The sequence below is a fragment of the Jaculus jaculus genome, chromosome 13 (assembly GCF_020740685.1).
Source record: "Jaculus jaculus isolate mJacJac1 chromosome 13, mJacJac1.mat.Y.cur, whole genome shotgun sequence".
Taxonomy (NCBI): Eukaryota; Metazoa; Chordata; class Mammalia; order Rodentia; family Dipodidae; genus Jaculus; species Jaculus jaculus.
The window spans coordinates 94,033,392-94,057,592 of NC_059114.1; the positions used below are offsets into that span (position 1 = coordinate 94,033,392).

General features: G+C 48.3%; 1 protein-coding gene across 4 annotated transcripts in view; it reads right to left on the reverse strand.

Moving 5' to 3' along the window:
* Positions 1 to 24,201, reverse strand: part of Synpo (synaptopodin) — a 56,122-nt gene that overhangs the window by 18,545 nt on the left and 13,376 nt on the right. Inside the window, exon 2 of one of the 4 annotated variants that reach the window (XM_045132314.1) lies at positions 22,183 to 22,830. In XM_045132314.1, the coding sequence (XP_044988249.1) occupies positions 22,183 to 22,561 (379 nt within the window). In that variant the 5' untranslated portion in view covers positions 22,562 to 22,830. Of the gene's footprint in view, positions 1 to 1,995; positions 2,108 to 16,192; positions 16,252 to 22,182; positions 22,831 to 24,201 lie in introns of those variants that run through there. The other 3 variants (XM_045132315.1, XM_045132317.1, XM_045132316.1) reach the window with 3 other exon arrangements.

The following is a 24,201-nucleotide window of genomic DNA, read 5'->3' on the forward strand; positions in this document are numbered from 1 at the left end:
ACATCTGAGATTCAAGTGGCCCCAAAGCTCCTGTTTTGGGACAAGAGCAGCTGCAGAAAGAGCCAGAAGGGAATAAGCTCTCCCTCCCAGGGGAATGCACACATCAGCTGCAGGGATGCCACAGAAGAATTCAGCAGGAAGTTTGGACCAGATCCAGCCAATAAGCTCAGTGATTTTTATTTATTTATTTGAGAGAGAGAGAGAAAGGGAGAGGGAGGGAGAGAACGGGCCAGGGCCACCAACCACTGCAAACGAACTCCAGATGCGTGTGCCCACTTGTGCATCTGGCTAACGTGGGTCCTGGGGAATCAAGCCTCGAATCGGGGTCCTTAGGCTTCACAGGCAAGTGCTTAACCGCTAAGCCACTTCTCCAGCCCAGCCCAGTGATTTTTGCTGCCCTACACAAACAAACAAGGTAGGGTGAGGTAGGCTTGAACAACCAAAGGCACTCCAGGGTCCCTTGTCATAGATTGAAAATAGCCACCTGATCTAAGATTGTGCTCCCTGGTGTCAGAGCAATAGGAGGTGGCCAAGGGCCACAGCAACCAGAAAGAAGCCCTGTCTGCCTGGCTGTGGCCCACACCTGTACAGAGCCTGATACAGATCCTCATCCTAGTCTAAGCCTAGCAGGGCAACCCTATATAGAGAGCACTGGACATTGGGTCAGGAGCCTGAAGGCCAGAGGGCAGACAGAGGGAAGAGGGCAGATCGTAGATTGGGAGAAGGACACAGAGGCTGAGTGTCACCTTGGGGAAGATGGTCATGTTGTGACCAATTTTCCACACATGGACCAGTAACTAACAATGATTAGGCACTTAATACATACCTATATATGTTATATTACTCTGCAGTTCACATTCTTACCATTTTGTTCATTTTCATAATCCAAAAAGATAATATCCTTAATTCTCCCAGAGATACCCACCCACTACTTGTAAGTGGCAGAGCTGGGATTCAAAATTTAGAAAGTCTGGCTGCTAAGTCTCATCTCTTAACCATTGTTCCTTACAGACTAGGGCTTCAGAGGGAGGAGCATTATGAAAGGCTCCAGGGGTTCTGGTCCATAGTTTGCAGAGTCCAATTGTTTTACTCATGTCACAATCAATGCCCCTTCCTCTGCCTATAACTTATGCTTCCTATCCCTTCTTCCTCTAAGGGCAAGTTGATGGGCAGAAATGATTGGTAGGGTGTAACAAGTGGAGTGGGAATATTTTAAGATTGGGAGACAGAAGACCTTCAATTCTAGTTTTGCACTGACCAAGGACAAACCCTTTCTCCTCTTGTCACCTTCTGAGCGGCTGTCTGTTCTGTCCATCACCAGGCTGGTCTGAACTAAGAATCCAGAGGAAGGGTTTAGAGTAGAGGAAGGGAAGCCACAGTAGAAGGTGGGCACACTAGGAATTCAAGGAAATGCTAAATCACACTACTGCCATCGCTAGGAGTGTCCAGGTCAGGGTGGGGTGGGAACACACACTGGTGTGAGGCAGTCTATTGTGGCTGCCCGGGAGCCTTGGCAACAGAACAAGTAAACAGGCTGGGTTCACTACCCCCCTGCTAGGGTAAGGAAGGACCCAATGGTCAGCACTGTACAATCTCTGGCTTGACTGGGACAGGAAGATGAGGAGGCCTGAGTAATGGTCTGTCTACCTTGCCAGCCCTGCCTTATGCATCCTCCCTGCAGTGGTGGAAATGACAAGACCCCAGGGAGTTCTCTATCCATGCCACAAACACGGTGAATACAGTCTAACTACAGTTGCAGACCACCAAACAATCCACTCTTGGGAGGAAAAAAGGACTGTAGGTCACGAGGACACAGAGATAGAAATGGGGATACCCAGGCCCAGCTCCAACCTTTCCACCAACAGGCTCACAGAGGCCCCCATCTGCCTTTTCCTTAGTGCCTACAGGGAAAACTTCAGCCCAGAGAGGGGATGCCACATGCCCTGAGTCACACCCCAAACCTCAAGGGCCCCTCTGAGTGCTCAGCTTACTCACTCTGACTGGGTCCTCCCTGCAGCCCAGCTTCGCTGGGATGCTCCTCCAGCTGCCCGCTTCGGCTCTCAAAGCCTCTGGGAAAGACAGCCAAGCGCCTGGCTGACAAGACAGGAAAATCCCACCTCAGCAGCACCGGGAGGAGCTGGATATGAATTTTCTCCTCCACAGATGACTCAGCCCAGCTCTTTATCAGGAAAACTGATTTTGCAACTGCCTTTTAAATGGCCTCTCCACCCCCAGTCTCTCCCCCGCCTATCAACCCACCCCACGCAGCCATATTCTCCAGCTCCATTCGTGCTTTTCTCCTGCTCAAAAACTTGAGCTATATCCTCAAGACATGGGGGAGCCAGCAGAGTGGTCCTTGCTCTGGTATTCAAGGCCCCTCCCTAACAGCAAGGCTTGGCCAAATGAGTGAGCCCTCGAATCTGTACCCTTCTCTCTGGAGCCAACAATAGCTTTTACCCTGTGAGCTCCTGCCTGGGGCAGAGATACACAGACCTCTCTAGCTGTGACCTTTCTGTTTCCCATCCTTTCTATATGTTTTAATCTACCACCTAACTCAAATGTGACCATCCTTTCTAAAAGCCCTTTCTGACCATCACCATTGAATCTGCACCACTCAGGTACTATTTGCTTCTCAGTTACCTTTCAGAGACTGCTTGCCACATACTACATACCATAACAGGTCCCTGCTTAACGTACCTTTACAGTAGCCCCTCAGAGAAGATACTGAGTCACAGAAGTGTTGGAGAGCCAGCCAGAGGCTGAGCTTGGAGTGTAACATAGGGCATGTACCATCCTTTCTTTGGGCTGTCTACCTTTAGGCACCAAGGTGTCCCTTACTTTGCTTTGTGACAGTCTGGATCATCTGTCCCCACTCACATTGCAGGTCAGGGACATAACTCTCTGCATGGCCAACTCTTTCTTTTTATTTTATTTTACTTTATCTTTATTTGGAGAGAGAATCGGCATATCAGGGCCTCTTGCCACTGCAAACAAGCTCCAGATGCATGTGTTATTTTGTGCATCTGATGGCATTATGTGGGTACTGGGGAATGGAACCTGGTTGACAGGCTTTGGACCAATCATCCCAGCCCATGACCAACTCTTTCACTACTGAGCACCAGATGCTGCAAGCAAAGGGCTCACTTGTCCTTCCTTGAATCCTCACAGCAACTTCTAAAGGAGGCCCCCTGATGGCCAGCTTAGAAATGAGGAAGATGAACTAGATAGCTCACCCCAGTTCTCACAGTTGGTCAGGGGTGGAGCAGGGTGCACACAGGGCAGTTTGGTTGCTCCAAGCCTTTCATCTATGGAGTTCACTTTCCTCTCCCAGATTGAGCCCAGCTGCCACTTCTAAGAAGCCCAGCTCAGACCACCCAGATTTCAACCTCACGGCTCACCCTCTGCTCAGCCTAGCCCAGAGGCCTTGGAGTATAAGCAGGCCTCACAGGAGACAGCAGGAGAGAAATCTCAGACACCATGGGGAAGGGGCAGGTTCTACTCCATCTCCAGGCCAGTTACGGATGGGGATTAAGCAGGACAGAGATGGAAGAAGAGGGAGATAGAGATGAGACCTGGCTGGGAGTTATCCCTAAGGAAAAGGAAAAAAAGCACTATTAGGATTGCTAGGCCCTACAACATTCATCTTGCATGTTCTACTGGCTGAATCACTTGTCTGTAATTTGTAGAGTTCAGAAACTTATACATGGTAGCCAGAGAGCAGCAGGTTCAGGCTTAGGGTAGCAGCAACTGAAGCAGAGGGTTCATGGACAGCCACAGAGCCCAGGCTCCAGTCTCTCAGTCTGGCCCTGGTAAGGCTGACCTGTAGGCTCTAAAGCCCAGCTGAAGCACTGGGAGTGTAGGATGGACATACATATAATCCAGGAGCTAGGAAACTGGCATCCTTGGGCAGCTAAGAGGGGTTTCCCTCCTCTATGCTTTACCAGGGACAGGCAGGGTTTCAGTCACCTGAGTCCCTACCATTCATCTCAGGACCTGTCATACTATGAGACATGCACATAGATGTGGACCTTCCCTTGAGTCCTGTGCTAGTTAGAATCCACAGCCTACCTCTTTAATGCCCTAGCCCAGCCAAGGCCATCAGCAGGAGGGTCTCAGGAAATGTGGACTAAAGGACTAGCTCCCCACCTCCAATCCAAAGCTTCCATATACCTTTATATTTGCTCTATCACTCATCCCTGGAGCCAGATTCCAGATTCATCTAAATTCCTGATTGGAGATTTTTAGGATAATTCCTAGGAGGAGAGGGAAACTGAGAAGCAAGTCTGTGGGTGAAAAGGGAGCTAAAGATTCAAGTTGTTGTGTAGGGTCTAAGAAGTAGAATGGTACACAAAGTATCAGGAGAACCCAGAGCTTGAGAGAATTAGGATGACACTGCGAGGAAGGCTTCCTGGAGGGGAAGGCATTTACCCTAGGTCTTGAAAAGTAGAGATAAGAAGTATTTCAAGTAATGGTAACAGCTCACAGAGGCTAGAAGGCTCAAAGAAGTCCTGCCCTACCTCCCCTACCCTCTCACCCCATGGCCCAAAGCAAGACCAGCTGAAAAGAAGGAACCTTTGACAGAATACACCAGCAGGCTTGCCCAGAGGCCAGGCTGCCTGTGGTAAACCAGGTCTAATTCCACAGGAGTGTAGGCATAGTGAAGCTTGTGCCACAGGCCAAACACACCATGGGCTCTGCCCTGGACCTCAAGCCCCACTGCTGGCCAGGACCCTCTGCCTCCTCAGCTCTGTAGCCATCTGTCTCTGATGCTCCTTTCATATAGAGGGGCCACAGTGCAACCAAAAATATGAAGGGCAGCCTTGTGGTAAATTCCCCACATTCCTTCCTTGCAGAAAAATAAATAACTCGGGAGGAAAAAAAAAAACAGAAGGAATGATAATGATGGCCCAAGTGCTCTGGAGCTGAGACCACTTGTTCATAGGGTTAGTGGCTGTGGAGCCCAGTGCCTTCCCTAGGGTGAGACCCTACAACTGCTGCTTCTCCCAGGGGGAGCATAAGGCCAAATGGGGGTTTAGAGTGGCTAGGTCTTCTTGGGTCTCAGGCTTGTTCACATCTGCCAAAGGTGCTAGGAGTCCATCTGGAATAACTGGTGGCTATGAGGGTGAGTGACCACAGCCAAGTTATCAGAGGCCTGGCACACTTGTTCCTTGGGGTAACTGCCCTTTCACTTAAGTCCAAGTACAAGGTCTTCCTCCTTAAAGTATTAACATTCTTTTTTTAAAAAAACCAACTCCAGATGCATGCACTACCATGTGCACCTAGCTTACATGGGTTTCTGGGTCCTTAGGCTTTGCAAGTACCTTAACAGCTAAACCATCTCTCCATCCCGACTATTAACATTCTTCTGATAGTTTATCCTCACAAGCTGTAAGGTAGAAAGTACTCTTATGTCTACTTTAAGCATTTAGGATATTTTTCAAAAACTGTTTTTATATATTTATTTCTATGGAGTAAAGTGAAGTGTGGACAGAAGATGAGGAATACATGAGTTGGACAGTGATTTGCAGGTTTGCAAAGGTAATAAAAGAGTTCTGCATGAGGAAATGAGGGAGGCAAGGGGTAAGGCATGGGCATATGTAGGGGAAGAGTGGCCTTATAGAGCAAGTGGCTCATGATAAGGTTCTGAGGGAGGCTACACTGGGAACATAATACAAAAACACAAAATGGCCTCTATAATGGACTTTCTCCTGCTAGTTGGGATCTTCCTGCATCCCTCTCTGTCCCCTGACCTCAGCTAGAGCCAGCACATCCTCCCCTGCTCATAGACCCATGCACAGAGGCACAGCCTGCTTCAAACTCGTATAACACACAACAGAATGTGTTCCATAGAGGGGTAGGACACATATGAAGATGTGCACACTGACCACCTTCAGGCATACACATGGAGGCACATGGTGCTCATGCAGCTGCCAGCATGGAGGTATGCACATTAGGTAAGCACCTTGTAGAAGGTATATGCCCCCTCCTCCTAGCTGCCAGGTTTACAGGTAACTGAGTTAGCAGACAGCTCTTATCTCAAGGGCATATGCTTCTGGAGAATGGTGAGTGTCTAGAAGGTATGCTTTGAAATCCATGTCTTCCTTTCCAAGAGGTACATCAGAATCTTCCACCCAATGTTCAAGTGTGCCAGGAGGTCAAGTTGCTCTGGACAATGTTGCCTTTCCCATTCCTATAGCAACTAAACAGTCTATGCCATGTAAAATGCCTAGCACAGCTGGAACCCATCAGCATCATCACTCACCATTCTCCCCAGATTTAGGATGGCAGGAAAAGGCCAGACCAGAATCTGGAAGCCTGGGTTTCAGCCCCAGCCTGATCTCCAACTCCATGTGAGGCCCCAGAAAGTCCCTTTCCTTCTCCTTCCCAGATGAGAAACCTGAAGGTGGTCCACAACCCCCAAAGAATGCATTCAATATGGAAATTCCTGGGCTCCAGCCTATACCCATTGGACCACAAAGCATAGCCAGGTTGGAGACTTTAGAGCCCATGAATTTACAAGTAAGCTTACAGCTAGCAAACACATAGGCAAATGCCCAGAATGTACTCTCCCTAATGTTAATAAAAATACATTTTGAATGTACTTTTTATTTATTTAAGAGAGAGAGAGAGAGAGAGAGAGAGAGACAAAGAAAGGCAGATAGAGAGAGAATGGGCATGCCAGGGCCTTTAGCCACTGCAAATGAATTCCAGATGCATGTGCCACCCTGTGTATCTGGCTTATGTGGGTACTGGGGAATTGAACCTAGGTCTTTAGGCTGTACAGGCAAGCACCTTAACTGCTAAGCCATCTCCCCAGCCCTTAAAAATACATTTAATAAAACATATTAGGAAGTTGGGTATGAGCAATGTGCAAAAATAAATACTCATACATAATGATATGAAATGTCATAATGTCATATTTTTAAGATTTATTTTTATTTATTTATTAGAGTCAGAGAGAGACAAAGAGAGAAAAAGAGAGGGAGAGAGTGGGTTCTGGGAAATCGAACCTGGGTCCTCTGGCTTTGCAGGCAAGTGCCTTAACCGCTAATCCATCCCTCTAGCCCAAAGCCTATTTTTTTGTGTACTAACTAAAAAATTAATAAAAAGGCAAAAGGGATGGGCTAGGGTTCTAATTCAGCTGGAAGAGTACTTGCCTAGCATGTATGAAACCTGGGCTCATCCCTAACACTACATAAACTGAACATGGTTGTGCATGCCTGTAATCTCAGCACTTGGGAGGTAAAGGCAGGAGGATGAAAAATTCAAGGTCATCATCCTCAGCTACATAGTGAGCTCAAAGCCAGCATAGGCTACATGAGAGCCTGTTTCAAAAACAAAAGGAACAAAAGTAGTATGTTAATGGGCACAAATACATATAATAATAATATACCATCATTTGACTATGTGTGACTCTTTTATGGAACACTTTCCATCCATCAGAAATATAGGCAGAGCAGGAATTATTAAGCTGGTTTATAGACTAGAAAACTGAGCCAGAGGCTAGATATGGTGTATGCCTGTAATCCAAACACTCAGAAGGCAGAGGTAGGAGGATTGCCACAAATTTGAGTCTGGCCAGGGCTATATAATAAGCTTTTGACATAATAATAAAAAAAGTAAAATTAAAAAACCAAGAAAGAAAGAGACAGAAGACAGAGAAACAAAGAGAAGGCCAGGTGGCCTACCCAGGATCTCACAGCATATGACTGGCTCCTCAGCTGAGCCTCCTGTTCAGTGCCACCTCCAGGCCAGTCCATTCAAATATGATTTGGCTTCAGCCCCCAGGGTAGCTGAGCTTCATTTCAGGTTCATGAAAACTCTGGACACATATGACTGATTTCCTCAGCAATTCCAAGTTCCCTAGGGATGGAACAACCTCAACTTGTTAATTTCATTGCAACAATAAGGTCCCTCTCATGAGGCAGCACAAAAAGTCCCAAACCCTGGCACTACTTACTACCATTTGATCTGAAATACTTGCTTTGTTCTAACCAATCTGATCATAAGCCATGGTGACCTTTAGCAAGCTTCATAGCTGCTGAGCTTCAGTTTACTCCTCTGTAACAATCACCTAATTCCTACCCTGCTGCGTGGTTACAAGGATCAGGCACATATGTGCAAAGTAAACAGTAATCAGGCCTGGCACATGAGCTTCAGTGACAGTGGGGTGTGAGGACTGAGTAATGATCAAGCTTCGTGAATAACCCTGTTTTATTTGTCAGGGTACCCACAGGCTGCCACATCTACCATGTGCTCAGTAAACATATGCCAAATACATAAAGAAGTGATTTCACCAAGCAACTTTCTCCTAATCCTAGCTGACTTTCCTCCCTTCCTTCCTCTCTCTCTCCCTCCCTCCCTCCCTCCTTTCCTTTCTTCTTTAACTTTTTGCTTTCTCTTTTTCTTTCTGTTTCTAGAGACAGGATCTCATGCATGCCAGGCTGGCCTTAAACTTCTTATGTAGCTGAGAATGACCCTGAACTTCTGATCCTCCTGATTCTACCTCCTGAATGTTGAGATGACAGTGGTCCACCATCATGCCAGGTTTTGTGGTGCTGGGGACTCATTCCAGGCTTTCATGCATGGTAGGCAGCACTCTACCAACTGAGTTACATTCCAGCCCCGACTACTGTATTTCATGGCTTATTCCTCTGCGTGAGGTCTAGAGATTCTGTATGGGCGTGGCAGGACAGAGGGGTAGGTTATGGGTCCTAGAAAGTTGCTCTACCCTCTGCATAGTACCAAGCATGTGCTCACTTCAGAGCCACATGGGAGACATGCCTGCCATGACACTGATGAAGGCCATGCTGGCAGCACTGACTATAACCCCGATGACGCAAAGGCATAAACAATGCACCTATATGCCCTCTCCTCCCCATCCTGACATGCTAAGAATAGTACCAGCTATCTTTTAAAAAATTATTTGTTGGGCTGGAGAGATGGCTTAGCGGTTAAGCACTTGCCTGTGAAGCCTAAGGACCCTGGTTTGAGGCTCGATTCCCCAGGACCCACGTTAGCCAGATGCACAAGGGGGCACACGCATCTGGAGTTTGTTTGCAGTGGCTAGAAGCCCTGGCATACCCACTCTGCTCTCTCTCTCTCTCTCTCTCTCTCTCTCTCTCTCTCTGCCTCTTTCTCTCTCTGTCACTCTCAAATAAATAAATAAAAATAAACAAAATTTTTTTTTTAATTATTTGTTTATTTGAGAAACAGAGCAAGAGAGTGTATGGGCATCCAGGGCCTCCTGCCACTGAAAACAAACTGTCAATGCATGCGCCATTTCATGCATCTGGCTTTATGTGGGTCTGAGGAATTAAGCCTGGGCCATCAGGCTTTGCAAGCAAGCACTTTAACCATTGAGCTATCTCTCCATCCCCAGCTACTTTTTCAGGGATCCCAATTGGGAAAAGGCAGGGCAGCAAATGGGAACAAGCAGGAAAGATGTCACAGGGTCATGGAATATCAAGCACCCACCCCACATGCCAAAGACTGGTACCTCACAGGTCAGAGCCAAAGGGCTCTTAGAGACTTCAACCTGAATCTTCAGGGATAAAGAAGTCTGGTGTTTGTTTTAATGTCAGTTGGCTCTGACCCCACAGGGTAGACACCTGGCTATGTCCCTGCCTCCATGTCTAGGCCATAGTTGGGGCTGAACAAACATTCATGACTTAAGAGAAGGAACAGATGAATAAAACACTGCTCAGGTCCCTACTTTGAAGGCTGCACCTCTGTGACTCCATGAAACCTCACTCAACCCAGAGAAATTGGATAGGAGTGACATTTTCAAGGTGATCTGGACCAGTCCTCTGCTTTCACGGACTGCTCTGCTGCCTCTTAGCTCAGTGGCCTTTGCAAGTCATGTCACCTCTCTGTATGGGGTCTTCAGCACTCTTTGCCAGGTTTCAATGAGAGAAGGAACCTGGAGAAGGCTTCCAAAGCTGCACTGACATCATTCTGCTATCAATGCTGAAGGCAGAGAGAGAGAGAGAGAGAGAGAGAAAGAGAGAGGGAGAGAGGGGTCCTTATCCAAGGCCACAAAGCCAGTATGTGGTGACATCAGACTTCTGTGTCACAGCTTGAAGCCAACAGTTGAATTTTGGGCCCACCCAAGCTCAGTGAAAGCACCATCTGCCTGGAGAATGGGCAGGCGTGCAGGAGGCAGAGAAGTATGTGGGGTTGGCAATCATGTAGACTCAGGCCCAGATCCAGGCAAGGTGGGTGGGGCCCCAGCAGGAAAACTGAGTGGAGCTTGATAGCTCGGCCCAGGGAAGCCAAATGGCCAGAGGCTGGGTGATGGCATGCCTGTCCCATGCACATGACAGTCTATTTTTTAATCAGTGACCTCCCCACTACCCAACTCTTTGTGTCCTCCCAAAGGAAGGGATCATGTCCTAGCTGAGGCCAAGGCCACCTTGGGAATACATGGAAAGGGACCCTTGTTCCATCTCTCCAGGGAGCCTGCAAATCCTAAGCAGCCTAGAAGCTAGGACAAGAGGCCATCAATGAAGGGCTCCCTCCTGTCTGTATGACTTGGAGGCAAACTCTGGACTCTTTGGTCTCAGTTTCCCCTATCTGGACGGTGATGGGACATACTGGACTGCTGGCGGCATTATAGCTCAGACACTTGGCAGCCACGTAAGCTCATTAGCATTAACAATGCTCACACACGAGACCCTGGCAGGGCTTCCCCTGTCCGTGGTGCCTACAGGGCACACTTAATCCTCCCTGACTTACTCTACAGGGGAAAGGGGCAGGGAAGAAAGGAGGTGGAGCTGACTCACCTGCCAACTTTGGTACTCTGATCCCCAGATCTTACAAGGCTCCTCTTTCCCAGGGCCTGAGGGACAGAGATGATAAGGATCAAGAGAAACACTGTGTTCTGGAGGAGTGGCTTGGCCTCTCTGACTCTCTGTCATTCCATCTAAAGCAGAAGAGATCATGTCATGAGGAGTAAAGCTTGAAGTGTTTGGGATCAGACTGCCTGGGGTTTGCATCTGGCCACTTACCAGCTGTGTGAGCTTAGGAGCTAACTTAACCAGCCTTTCTGTGTCTTAGTATCCGATTTGTAAAATAATGATAATAACAGGACTGGTCTCATGGAGCTGTTGACATGGAAGAGACTTGGGATGATCATGACACGTTGTAACTAACACTAAAATATTTGTCAAAAGCCTTGATTTTCTAAATGAGACATCTCTATCACATCCTCCAAGGCTCAGGAACCACTGCAGAAGAGGTGGCAGAAAGAATGATAGAGCCAAGATAGGGGAGGAGTGCTTACAATGCTGTCTTCCCCAAACACAAAGTGGACTTGATAGTCATGAACTCATAGCGGCTGATGCTGCCTACACAAGAGCTGTGTAATAGGAGGGAAAATGATGACATCAAAACCGAAGAGACATTAGTCAGAAAGAAGTGATTCAGTGAGGGGGAAATTTAGGAGGGGAAGAAGGGAGGGTGGTAGAAGGGCATTATGATTATGGTATATTATTTATATTTACAGAAGTTACCAGTAAAAAAATGTTTTAAAAAACAGATTTCATCTATTGAGTATTTTTAATCTCCAGGTAACCTTATCCTAGACACAGGGTCTCAGGTCAACCTTGTTCATGAGCTCATCCTACTGCCCCCTCCTTGACCTTAGACACTACAGGTCCAACATTAAAAAACATTTTTTTTTTAGCTGGGCATGGTGGTGCACACCTTTAATCCCAACACTTGGAAGGCAGAGGTAGGAGGATCGCTGTGAGTTTGAGGCTGCCCTGAGACTATATAGTGAAATCCAGGACAGCCTGAGCTAGAGTGAGAGCTTACCTCAAAAAACCAAAAACATAATAATAGTAATTATACATACATATATATATGTATGTGTAATTATTATATATATTATGTATTACATATATATGTATACACTATATATTGCATATATAATATATATTACATATATATGTATGTATAATATACATATGTAATATATATATTTGCACATATCTGGGGTCAGGGCTCCAGGATCTCTTGTCACTGCAAACACATGCCAGATGATTGTGCCACTTTTTGTTTTGTTTTGTTTTGTTTTTGTTTTTTCAAGGTAGGGTCTCCCTCTAGCTCAGGCTGACCTGGAATTCACTATGTTGTCTCAGGCTGGCCTCAAACTGAAGGCGATTCTCCTACCTCTGCCTCCCAAGTGCTGGGATTAAAGGCGTGCACCACCACGCCTGGTTTTATGCTTTTTTTGTTTTGTTTTGTTTTGGATTGTGCCACTTTTTGTATCTGACTTTAAGTGGGTGCTGGGGAATTGAACCCCAGGCTGGAATTCTTTGCAAGTAAGTGCCTTAAACTACTGATCCATCTCCCCAGCCCACGGACCAACATTTTTGGGGGTCTTTTGGGCTCTTTCATGCTGTGCTCCCCTCCAATCCTTACTGCCCATCTCAACCAGGCTCAAAACTGAAGCCTGAGGCTCAGAGGAAGCAAAGGATTGTTCAAGTCCACCAGCTAGTTAGCCTTCCTGGAAGCTCAGTCAAGATTCTTCCCATTGAGTTCAGCCCATCCCCCACCATTAGAACACCCTGGCCAAACACCAAGAAGAAATTTACATGAGATATGATGAGCCTTGGGTCATCTCTTCAAGGGCTTGCTATTTTAACAGAGATCAAAACATGGTTGTGCTATTAATAGTTAGCTTATTTATTTATTTATGTGTGTGTGTGTGTGTGTGCGCGCGCGCGCGCACGCGCCAGTCTCTTGCCACTGTAATTCAATGCCTGCAAAGCTTTATGTGGGTGGCTGCAGAATTAAACCCTGGGTAGAAAGGCTTTGCAAGCAAGCTCCTTTAATCATTTTAACGCAGGCCCAGAAGCTCATTTTTAAAGCATTCATCACCAACTCATCTACTTTTCATAACAACAGTACAAGACCTATTATTGTCCCTATTTTATAGATAAGGAAATAGGAGTCCAGAGAGGTTACATAATGTTCTTAGGATCTCTCAGCCATCTAGAAGTGGAATCTCAGGGTTGAACCATAGCATCCATGCATGCAGGAAGCAGGTGACACAGAGGTAGGATGACTTTTGCTCCAACTGCAGCATTCAGAGAGGCGGGGCTGCAGGTCAGGTCAGGGCAGGGCAGGGTCAGTGCAGTCCTAGACCAGCCTGCCTGACCAAGTGGAAAAGATGAACCCAGGGTGGTGGAATGTCAGCAGCAGCCAATTGGTAAAGAGTTCATTCCAGTAAGAGGGCTTTGGGTAAGCCTCTGGAATGACAGCCTGGGGGCTGTTCCCATGTACACTTCTCCTCCAGCCACACTGAATAGCAACTGAGCTCAATATTCAGAGACAGTCCACAAAGGGCTCTTGTAGCCTTCAGTTTAAAGACTAGAGTGGGGGGGAGGATGATGCAACCTGTAACCAACACATATCACCCACCCCCCAACCCTGTGTGTAGGCCTTTACCATCCTCTGGGACACCCTCCCAGCTGAATTCTCCTAGGCTCTGGGCCCATTGTGGACATGCTTTCTCCAGGAAGTCTTGACCACCCATCAAATACCACTCAGACCTCCATTCCACTGTTGTCCCAGAAATAGGCCTTACCTAGCCACAAAGTAGCCTCTATGCTTGGTCTCCATCTTCACAAGGGTTATTTCTCTGAAATTATGCCCTTTTTTCTTGCCCTATTATTCTCTCAATTAAAATGGAAACTCCTAACCAGGCAAGGTGGCCCTTACCTGTAATACAAGAACTTAGAAGGTTGAGACAAGGGGATCACAAGTTCAATGCCAGCTTGGGCTTCATAGCAAGTTCCAAGCCAGCCTAAGCTATATAGTAAGACAGCGCCCCCTAGTCTCAACAATATGTGAAAAGTGTGTGTGTGTGTGTGTGTGTGTGTGTGTGTGTGTGTGTGTTTTAAATGCACTCCTTGAGAACAGGACTATCTGTCCTGTTTACTACTATAATCCCAGTTCCTAAGTACCCTTCCACCTCATTGCTAGCCAGGGACACTGAGGTCTTCAGAGGGCAAGAGTTTCACACAAGATCACGTGGCAAGTAAGCAGGTGGCAGAGGTCAGCCTGGCACCACAGCCAGGGCTCTTGGCCTGTCCCCATCCACTCTCCATTGACCCTGCCCTGGCCTATCTTGCCTCTGTCCTCTCTTCACAATAGTACAGAGCCTGCAGGTCTTTGCCAACAGTGCTTACTCTACTTCCCAGGGGCCTGTGGTGCCCCAATCTATGCAACCCTGCCTGCTTCCCTTCAGTCCCTCCCTTCCTGGCATCAGCTACTCAGATGAGCTCATGTCTGGAAGCCTGGGAGCTGCCCTGAAGGAAAAGGTGCCTCTGAGGCCAGGCCCCTGAGCTGGAGGTGTGTTCATCCTATTTGGAAGGGTTATTCTTGTGGAAGGGGGGAGGGAACAGGGTACCCATTCTCCCCACACAACCCTTCCTGCCTCAGGGAGTGACCTATCAACCTGGAGACCTAAAGCTAGAAGTGGAGAAGAGGAAAAGAAGTTTACCTTCACACCATGTGCTTCTGCCCTGTTTCCAGATGCCCTGTGACCCTTCCACTGACATTGCCCTTTCCAGGGAGTGACAGCTCTGCCACCTCCTGCCTGAAGAGCCACCCTGTGCAAACCTCTTCCTCTCTCTGGTCTCAGTCTTCCCACCTTGGAAGCTGGGAAGTTAGATAAGCTGCTAACTGAAAAGACTAGCCAGGAACAAACACCACTTGAGTACTACCTAGAACAGTGTAGAAGGGCAATAGCTGAGAAGGGATGGAAAGAGTTTAATGCCTTATTTTAACATGGAAATGCTGGTTCAGAGACAACTACATTTAAGTTCTGGGAGAGAGAAATGGCTTGCGAAGTAGGGATAGGGTGAAAAGTGGGGATTGCAAGTCATGGGGACCCATCAGTAAATACTTTCCCAGTTCTTCCATATCAAACTTGAGTGATGTTAGCCAATAAAACATTTCAGATTCTGTGTGGAGGTCTAAGCCTGCTGCCTGAGATAATATGGTAAAGGCAAACATGAGGTTCAGTTTTGCCTCAGCCCCCAACACATATGGAGACTAATCCTGGGGCACCCGTGGGGTATCCTGGTGCTATCAAGGCACCTCCCTGACCAGCACCCTATCTTATCTCTCACTTTCAAACCAGGAATGGGACTGTCCCTAGAACCAGCAGCAGTAGCACTTAGGTCTGCACACTTGCCCTTCAGGGCCACCCTGCCAACCTCTCTGGGTGTTGGACAGAGCAAGAATCTGTCACAATCCCACAACAAGGTGGCTTACTCCAGTGCCACCTGCCACGCAGGACAGGGTGAGAGTGGGGTATGGGCACGTGCTACTCACAGCTCCCCACTCAGCTCTCATCCTGTCTAGAAAACCCACACGTGGAGCACAGGGGTCCCTGTCTCCACATAACTTGGGGTGTGGAGGGAGAAGAGAAGACCTTCCCCCTCGATTTCTCGGAGGTTTTGTCAGGGGCCAAACCAGATCTCCCATTCCGTACCGTTTATTCCAAAGTGTAGTCGTCAGAAAAGGGACCACTCTCCACTTCAGGATCTGGTTCTCCCCCAATAGTAGCGGTGCAAAGAGAATTTGGGGAGGTTTGGAGTGTCCCTGACAGCTCTTCCTAAAGGACTTCGTTTCCCCAGGTAGGGTTGGGACCTGGAGTCCACGCAGAGTGGCATCCTGTGCCCCCACCCTACAGCAGCCCCAGACCCACCCGCAAGAGGTGTGGATGCGGGTGGGCACAGGCAGTCCCGCCGCCCCTGCAGGCGCCCAGGTCGGTCCACCGCGGTCAGAGCCCCAGTCCCGGGGTCTTGACAGCTGGACTCTTCTGGCGCGCCCTGGGGTCGCACAGCCCGGGCTGATGCCCACCCTGGAGCCTATGGCGGTCTCCCGAGATCGGCTCGCGGAGAAGGAGCGAGGGCTGGAGCCTCACGCAGCTCGGGAAGGTGGCGGTCCCGCGCCTGGGCTGCCGGGGAGCCCTAGCATCCTCCAGCCTCCCCCGCACACATGGGGAAATTGAGTCTCAGCGCCACAGCAGCAACTCGGCCAAGGTCACCCTGCCGGCGGGGACTGGAGCCAGGATGCGCCACCTCCTCCGGGGCGGTGGCGGCAGCTACGCAGGTGGACGGGACGAGGTCGCCCGGCGCCGCGAGGTCCCCGCCAGGCCGGCACCCTCACTCACCTCCAGCGCCCGCCGCGCGCTCCCGAGAGCAGCAGCCTCCTCGGCTCACCTGGCCACGGTCGTGCGTGCGCCCCGGCCCGAGATCCCGCACTCCCGCCGGGCTCTGCGCCCCGAGCCCCTCCTCGCCGCCGCCGCCGCCCGGGACCGGAGCCCGGAGACTCGAGCACGGCCGCTGTCCTGCCGCCCGCTCCCCGGGGCCCTAGTGCCACCCCGCCCGCCCGCCTGTCCGCTCCGCCCAGCCCTGGGGGGTGCGACTCCCCCTGGCTTGTTCAGCCGCTCCAAGCAGTCCCCCTTTCCTTCTATTTTTCACCTCTCTGTGCCTCATTTTCTGCCTGGCCTCCTGTTCACCTTTCTTGTATCTTTAGGTCTGTGCTTGTGCCCCTAAATTCTTTCTCCCCAAGTTGCTTCGTATGCCACCCTCTCATTCACCCTTTTCTCTATTCCTCCCACTTTTGTCCCCTTTAAAGTCGATCTGGGAGATTCCCCACAAGGGATACCACCTTCCTCCCTGGACGCGTTACCCACGCCAGGCCATCCCCTTACCCCACCTCGCTTAGCCCCAGTAACTAGAGTAATTGCCTTCCAGGTAGAACTTAAGCAAATGGGGCTGAAGAGAGTTATCACCTCCCCACCAGCCTGATAAGATGCTGTGTAGCTTTGGTTCCCCAACTTTCCCAAATGCCATTTAGGATGAGTTCAGCAATGGCAGTAGTAACTGTGTGCCCGTCCCCAGGACACTATTAAAAATCCGTATTACCACATTCCAGTGCCACTCAATGAGAAGGGTTGATGGACTTGGAATCAAGATTAGTAACACGCACTGTCTACATCCCCAGCCTGGGTTCACCACCCATCCAGCCAGAGTGGTTTGTTTTGCTTGATTTCAGTGTCAAGAGTAGTATGTAGGTTTCTGCTAAAGTAAGTCAGAAATATGCTGATGTACACCCACCTCACCCAAGGTTTTCTGAGACACAGACCCGTGGATGTTCAGGTTTATGACCAATTGTTTATCCCCAGTGGATAGACTCCAAGTGCAAGAGGTCAAGTGACTGAGGAGTCAAACCCTCTCGGGCCACTTCTATTTCTCTGTCTGATTTCATGGATGTCAGGGAATTCCCTGTTGTCCTGTTGTGACAGTTGGGAGGCAGAATGTGGGCCTTGGAGATTGGAACCAAGCAGTGTATTACTTTCCCCAGTGCATGTGCTGGGGAAGTGACTGCAGCTGAGCCTGTGGGAGACCAGGAAACAAAGTGTGTGGGTGACAGGCAGGGAGAGAGGTTAGGATTACTGAGTGGGTGGATATAAAAGAGAAAGAGCCCCGGAAAAGAAAATGGTTCCGTCTGCATGTAGGTGTGTGACAGTGGATATGCAAGAGTTGATATGCCTGTAGGATAGAACACGAATGCAAGAGAGCTCTCAAAGTGTGGGTGTGCACAAAAGGAATGGGAGAAAAAAACATGGCTTCAGCCTGTCTCTATGAGAGGGGACCTATGAGTATGAGAACATTTACATGCATCTGTTCCATGTCCTCAAGTGGGTCTTGGGTCTACAAGCAAATCTGAGACACATGACAGGTATGATGGATGAGAGGATCTTTGGCAGTTTTATGCCAGTGTTAACCCACTGCACAGATGAGTCAGGGTCTTAGGGCAGTCATACATGTACACATATGTAGGTTCCTACATATAAGAATGTTTGCATGAGAACATTATATAGATTGTCATGGGAGTTATGCATGCATGCTTATGGACACATGTAAGGTACAAGCCTACAGAGAGGTATATGTGAACCTGTGAATGATGCTCCTCACAATCACTTTCCTTCATAGCCAACTGTGGTTTGGGAAGGGCCATGAGCTTCCTGCCTAGTCTCCTGCTCAGTCTGCTGTCTTTTGGCCAAGCCTGAGGAGCAGGGCCCTTGATCTTGGCTTCTCAGCTTTCTGATTAATAAAATAGACAGTGTCCTTTGCTTAATACAGATGGATGAGGCCAAGGGTAGGCTCCTCTGACAACCTAGACCCACACCCCAATCCCATGGCTCAGTGCAGTGTCCACTAGAAGGGCAAAGTCCCTCGAATCCAATAGATAGCCCTCTGCCCCAAGACAAAGGAGGGTCTGAGTCATCCTGGGTTCCTGATACATCTGAAGTGGAGGGAAGGTGGCTTGGCTGTATCCCCCCACCCACTCTCAGAGCCTGAACAGGCTTTTCCTAGCCCATGGTAGGTGGAGGAACAGTCTGCTGCCTTGTCTCCATGGAGACAAAGCAGCAGAGAGGATATTAAAAGCATGGGCCCAAGACCTCTCAGGGTTCAAATCTCAGCTCCTCCACCCACAGCCTGTGAGGCTTTGACAATGTATTTAAATTCCTTATGCCCAGTTTCCTCATCTGTAAGCAGATAAAAGAAGTCTGAGGCTGGCATGGTGGGACACATCTATGACCCTACCACTCAGGAAGTAGAAGCAGAGGAATTTTGAGTTCAAGGTCGTTCTGGGTTCCTTATCAAGGTCCAAGCCAGCCTGTCTCAAAAGCAGAAGATAAAGAAGAGGGAAAGAAGGAGCAGGAAAGAAAAGACAAGTTTGGAAGTCATAGGGCTGAATCCATACAGAGCATTCGACACGATGATGAGCAGCTGAACTGGGAGGTAGACTCTCAGGATTCCAGCCTTCAGTTGCACTACTGTATAAAAGTGAACAAGTTAATTTCTGTATCTGGGCTTCAGTGTCCATCTGTACAGCAATCTTTCCTTCCCATATATATTCTCCCATGCTGTAAGATTAAATGAGGTGCTACACATGTGTTCTCCCAAATAGGCAGCAGCTGGTAACATAAAACTTGAGTTTGAAGCTGCTGCCCACCTCAGCCCTCTGCAACACCCCCCTTCCAGTCTGCCAATGACCCTCTTCTGTTCTGTTCAGCTGGTACCCAGATCTTAGGGAAACAGTACCACTACCTACTGATCCCAGTGCCTAAGGCTGAAGATGCATGGCTCAGACTTCAAACCACCAGGCAGTGCTCTGGAAAGTCAGGTTTAATTGCCGAAGGATGGGTGTGATTGTCTGAAGATGCTCATAATCCTTGGTGGTAATGGAAGGAAGTTTTAAAAGGAAGCCTTAAGCCACTAATAACCTGACATCTCCCCAGGTTTTCCATGCCCCTGCCCCTACCCCACCCACTTCCCTGGCAGAGGAAAGGGACCTGCCACTCCCTGTCACAGGGAGAAGAAAGGCCACTGGTACTTTGGCCCAAGACCACTGCGATTCTGACTCTCTCGCAGATTCAGCTTCCTTCTTGCCTCCAGCTCTGAGAAATCTTCCCTGCCCCTTTGTCCCTGGAATTGTTCAGATCCGAACTGGAGAGCAACTGGCTAGACATTAAGGAGAGAAAGGAATCTAGTATACAATCTGAGGCAGATAATTTTAATCTCTGAGCCTCAGGTGTCTCTCCTATAAAATGAAGGACTCGGAAGGCTATGGAAAGATACAGAGAATGAAATACTATCAGATGACTTACTGGGTGTAGGATACCCACAGGATTATTAAAGTGACTCTTAGTCATGTTCTCTTCCATTCCAGGTGTCTACAGACAACACAGTTCCAGAATAGAATCATAGCTAATAACATAAGCCCTTTTTTTTTCTTTTTCAAGGTAGGGTCTCACTTCAGCCCAGGATGACCTAGAATTTACTATGTAGTCTTAGGGTGGCCTCGAACTCACTGTAATCCTCCTACCTCTGCCTCCCGAGTGCTGAAATTAAAAGCATGTGCCACCATGCCCGGTCCATTTATATTTTTAAAATGCAGCTTGGGCTGGGAAGATGGCTCAGCAGTTAAAAGCCATTTGCTTGCAAAGCCTAACATCCCGGGCTTCAATTCCCAAGGCATCCTGTAAACTGGTCACAAAAAGTGGCACAGGCATTTATTTGCAGTGGCAAGAGACCCTGGAATGCACTCTCACACACACATACATGTGTACATGCAAATAAATTTTAAAAAAATAGGGCTGGAGAGATGGCTTAGTGGTTAAGCACTTGCCTGTGAAGCCTAAGGACCCCGGTTCGCGGCTCGGTTCCCCAGGTCCCATGTTAGCCAGATGCACAAGGGGGCGCACGCGTCTGGAGTTCGTTTGCAGAGGCTGGAAGCCCTGGCTCGCCCATTCTCTCTCTCTCCCTCTATCTGTCTTTCTCTCTGTCTGTCACTCTCAAATAAATAAATAAAAAATGAACTAAAAATATTAAAAAATAAATAAATAAATAAATAAATATAGGACCAGGCATGGTGGTGCACACCTTTAATCCCAGCACTCAAGAGACTGAGGTAGTAGGATCCCTGTGATTTCAAGGCCAGCCTGAGACTACACAGTGAATCTAAGGTCAGCCTGAGCTAGAGAGAGACCCTACCTCAAAAAAACAAAACAGCAACAAAAAGTTTAAATATGGCTGAATTTGCTAACCACACATCCTGGACAAGTCACTTACATTCTCTGAGCCTCCATTTTGTTATTTACATAATGGGTATTGCTGTGAGATTAAATGAGGTGGTATGTGTAAAGCTCTTAGCACAGTGGGCTTTGCACACAGCTCAACAAACAGCAGTTCTATTGTTTGAGCTGATGACCATTTCCATTTCAACTCAATGAGTACTGTAAACTTTTTTTTCAAAATAACCTCACATCTAAGACGACTGCACCCTTACAACAGCTCCTGTTCTTATTCTATTTTTACAGGTGAAGAAACAAACTCACCAAGGGGAAAGGACTTGGTAGGGCTCGGTAGTGGGCACTGGGCCCAGAGCCAGGATCCCTATCTCCTAACCCCAAGCTATGGCCTGTGCAAAGAAAGGAAGGAAATCTCAGGAGGGGGCACTTCAAGATTTTAGGGACTCATATTTAAACTGACTCTGGGGGGTCTCCCCGCATGACAGATGGACAGAACAGTTCCTCTCTGCTCCTGTCCAGGTCCTTGGGTGAGCCATGCCTGGGTAGCTACTGTGTCCATGGTAGGGTAGTGGTCACAGCCTGCAAAGAATTATTTCAGAAAGCAGAGTGGGTGGGAAGTCTGGTGAGATGCCAGCCAGGGTGTCAAGGACACTGGCACAAAAATGAAGTATTCCTCCAGTCTCTTGACGCACAAACCCTCCCAGGACTGTTCTGGGCACCCCCAGGATACACTGGAAGCAGCAACTGCCTGCGCAGAGCAGCCTCCCCATCTGGACCCACTTCAGCATTTCCATGGGCAGAGAGTGGAGGAGGTGATTCAGAGTGGGTTGCCCTGCCCCACCCTGCTGTGTTCTGCCTGCTCCAATACCCGCCCAGGGGAAAATGATCCTCCTCCTTCCTTCCTCCTTCTGTGCTTCACGCAGTGCTGCCCACACACTGTCATTGGATCCCACCGCAGCCAAGGTGACATGGCTTCTGCCTTTGTCTCCAACAGATGGGAAACCCAGGCCTAAATGAGGAATGTGGGCTCAGCTCAGCCACCAATATGTTGAGCAAACTTAGCATTCTTACTGAGTCTCAATTTCTCAATTTCCCTACTGCCTAGATCAGAGCTTAGAACGAGAATTTCCCCTGTGCTGTATGAGTGTCAAAAGGACAGAGACCATGTTTGTCCAGTGCAGCATCCCTAGTACCCTGGCAGTAGCTGAGTTCCATACCTTTCATGAGGGGCTCTGCCTGCCCCATCATTGCTTGGGATTTGTCACCACTAATGATTAAAGGGCAAATGAGAGTGGGAGATGGGCTTCTCACCAAGTATGCTACTTGCTTTCTCTTGCTGCCTTCACACTGTCTTCAGAGAAAGAAGCGGGGTTAGATGTGGAACAGCTGGAACTGTAGTAGCCTACAGCTTTTCCTGCCTCTTCATAGCTGTGGATCTGGGCATACTCATGTACCTGTGGTGATGGCTATGCATCCTGGGAATATATGTGCAGGAGCCCTTGCTTAAGGACTTTTGGCATTTCCTGTGACTCTGGGAAGAAAGAACACAAGCTTACCTGGTTTCTGGGCTGATCTTGACCCAGGAATAGGGCTGGAGGTGGCTATTAACACCTGCCTGGACTGTACCACATCCCAGTGGCTAGACCTGTCCTCATGCTGGGACCCACTTTGTTCCTCCCTGGAGCAGCTGAGTGGCTGGATGCCCAGAGCTCTGGGAAGCTGTGATATTCCTTGGGTGTCTCTGCTTCTGTTGGCCACTTCATCTTCTTCCAGATCCAGAAGCCCCACCTCTACCTGCAGGCCCTCCTCACTGCTGCTCTCCTCAGCTTCTAGAGCCAGGCACCTATAGCTTCCATCAGGAATCTGAAAGGCATATGTGGCAGGCCTCCCTTCACTGGCCCCAAGGGATGAAGGCGGGAAGTGAGGGCTCAGCATTATGGTCCTTTCCTTGGAGATGAGGAGCAGTAGCTTCTTGGTGTGGGGTGGGTGATCTGTGTGAGTGCTAGTAGCTGCTCTTCATGGAGCCTCCTTGGATTCTTTGCAGATCCACCTTCCTCCGCTGAATCACAGACTTGGGTCGAGGTCAAGCTGAGGAGTAAAATAAGTCCTTCCTGGGTTGGGTGAAGATGTGAGCCCCCAACACCTCCTTCTTAACAGTTCTTGACCTCTGGTATGTGAGGTCCCTTCAGAGTGATCTATCTGTACTGAAAGAAAAGACATAGTACACCACACAGCTTACTAAGTGTTCTGGGCTAAATGGCTGAGATCTGGACACCCTTGGTCTCAGGTCTCAACCTGAGACCTAAGAACTGGATGGGGTTTGGGGTACAGTTCACATCCCTCCACAGGAAAATGTTTCCTGAGCAACATGCTATTTGCACCAAACCCTTGGGCTACCTAACACTTATTTACTTACTGTTCCCCTTCACTCTGCTTTAAACAACTTAGCTTCTATTATTTTATGGTTATCTTGGGCAATAATTGCAGGAAAACCACAAGTATATTATGCCAAGTCATTTTTCCTCTAATGCACATTAAATAAGTATCTAGTTATTTAAAAATGCTTATCTGAGCACCATCTAGAAAGAATTCTCCCATGTCCCACCAAAGGACGCACACCACGGGAATCACAAGAATGGTAGGAAGAGGGATGTGGGACTGGGAGCTGCAGCTCACTTATCGATGCTGCGAGAGCCAGTGCAATGGCATGTTTACATGTCCAGTCTCTGAACTAGAGCCCAGCTCTGCTGCTTGCCTGGCAACCTCTGCACCTCTACCTCCCCACCTGTAAGAAGGATATTATAATGCAGATTGAGTAACCCTCATCCCCAACCCCAAAACTTTTTGAACACCATCATGTTGCCACCACTTCAGATCCCATCCCTGACCTCCTGGAACAGGTTGCAGTCAATACAAAGGCATACTGAATATGTGTAAAAACAACATTCAGGCTGTTCCTAAGATATTCATGAAAAATGAATTAATTTTAGTTTTAGACTTGGTTCCTATACCCAACATAATCTCCTTATGCATATGTAAATTTTCCACAATCTGAAAATGTCTGAAACCTAAACCACTTCTGGTCTCAAGCACTTCAGATAAGGGATCAATTCCAACTTAATTGCAGTAACAGTTCTGTGAGAAAATGCATTCAGAGCACTGAGTACAGTTTCTAAGCCATCACTTAACACATGCGAGCTATTCTTTCATTCCACAAAATTTTCTTAAGCCCCTATTCTATTTTAGGTATCATAAAAAACCCCTGCAGATATAGTGAGGATAAATGAGCTATGTACTCTAGCTCACAAAACATTTAAGATCTGGTGGGGAGAGCTGTGAATGATAATAAGAACAATAGTAATAATAGTATGATTATTTATAAATGTTAAGAATGATGGTGATCAGGAGGGTGACGGAAGCATCCTATAAGGGCTGACATGGAGGGGATGGATGGAAATGATTCTTGGGGGCGGAAGAGCTGGCTGGGCTTGGCAGATGGAGAGTGGGTGTGAAAGAGGGGGAAGAGTCTGGGGTACTGTGCAGGTTCTTAGCTAATGCAACACGGAGTTCTGGAG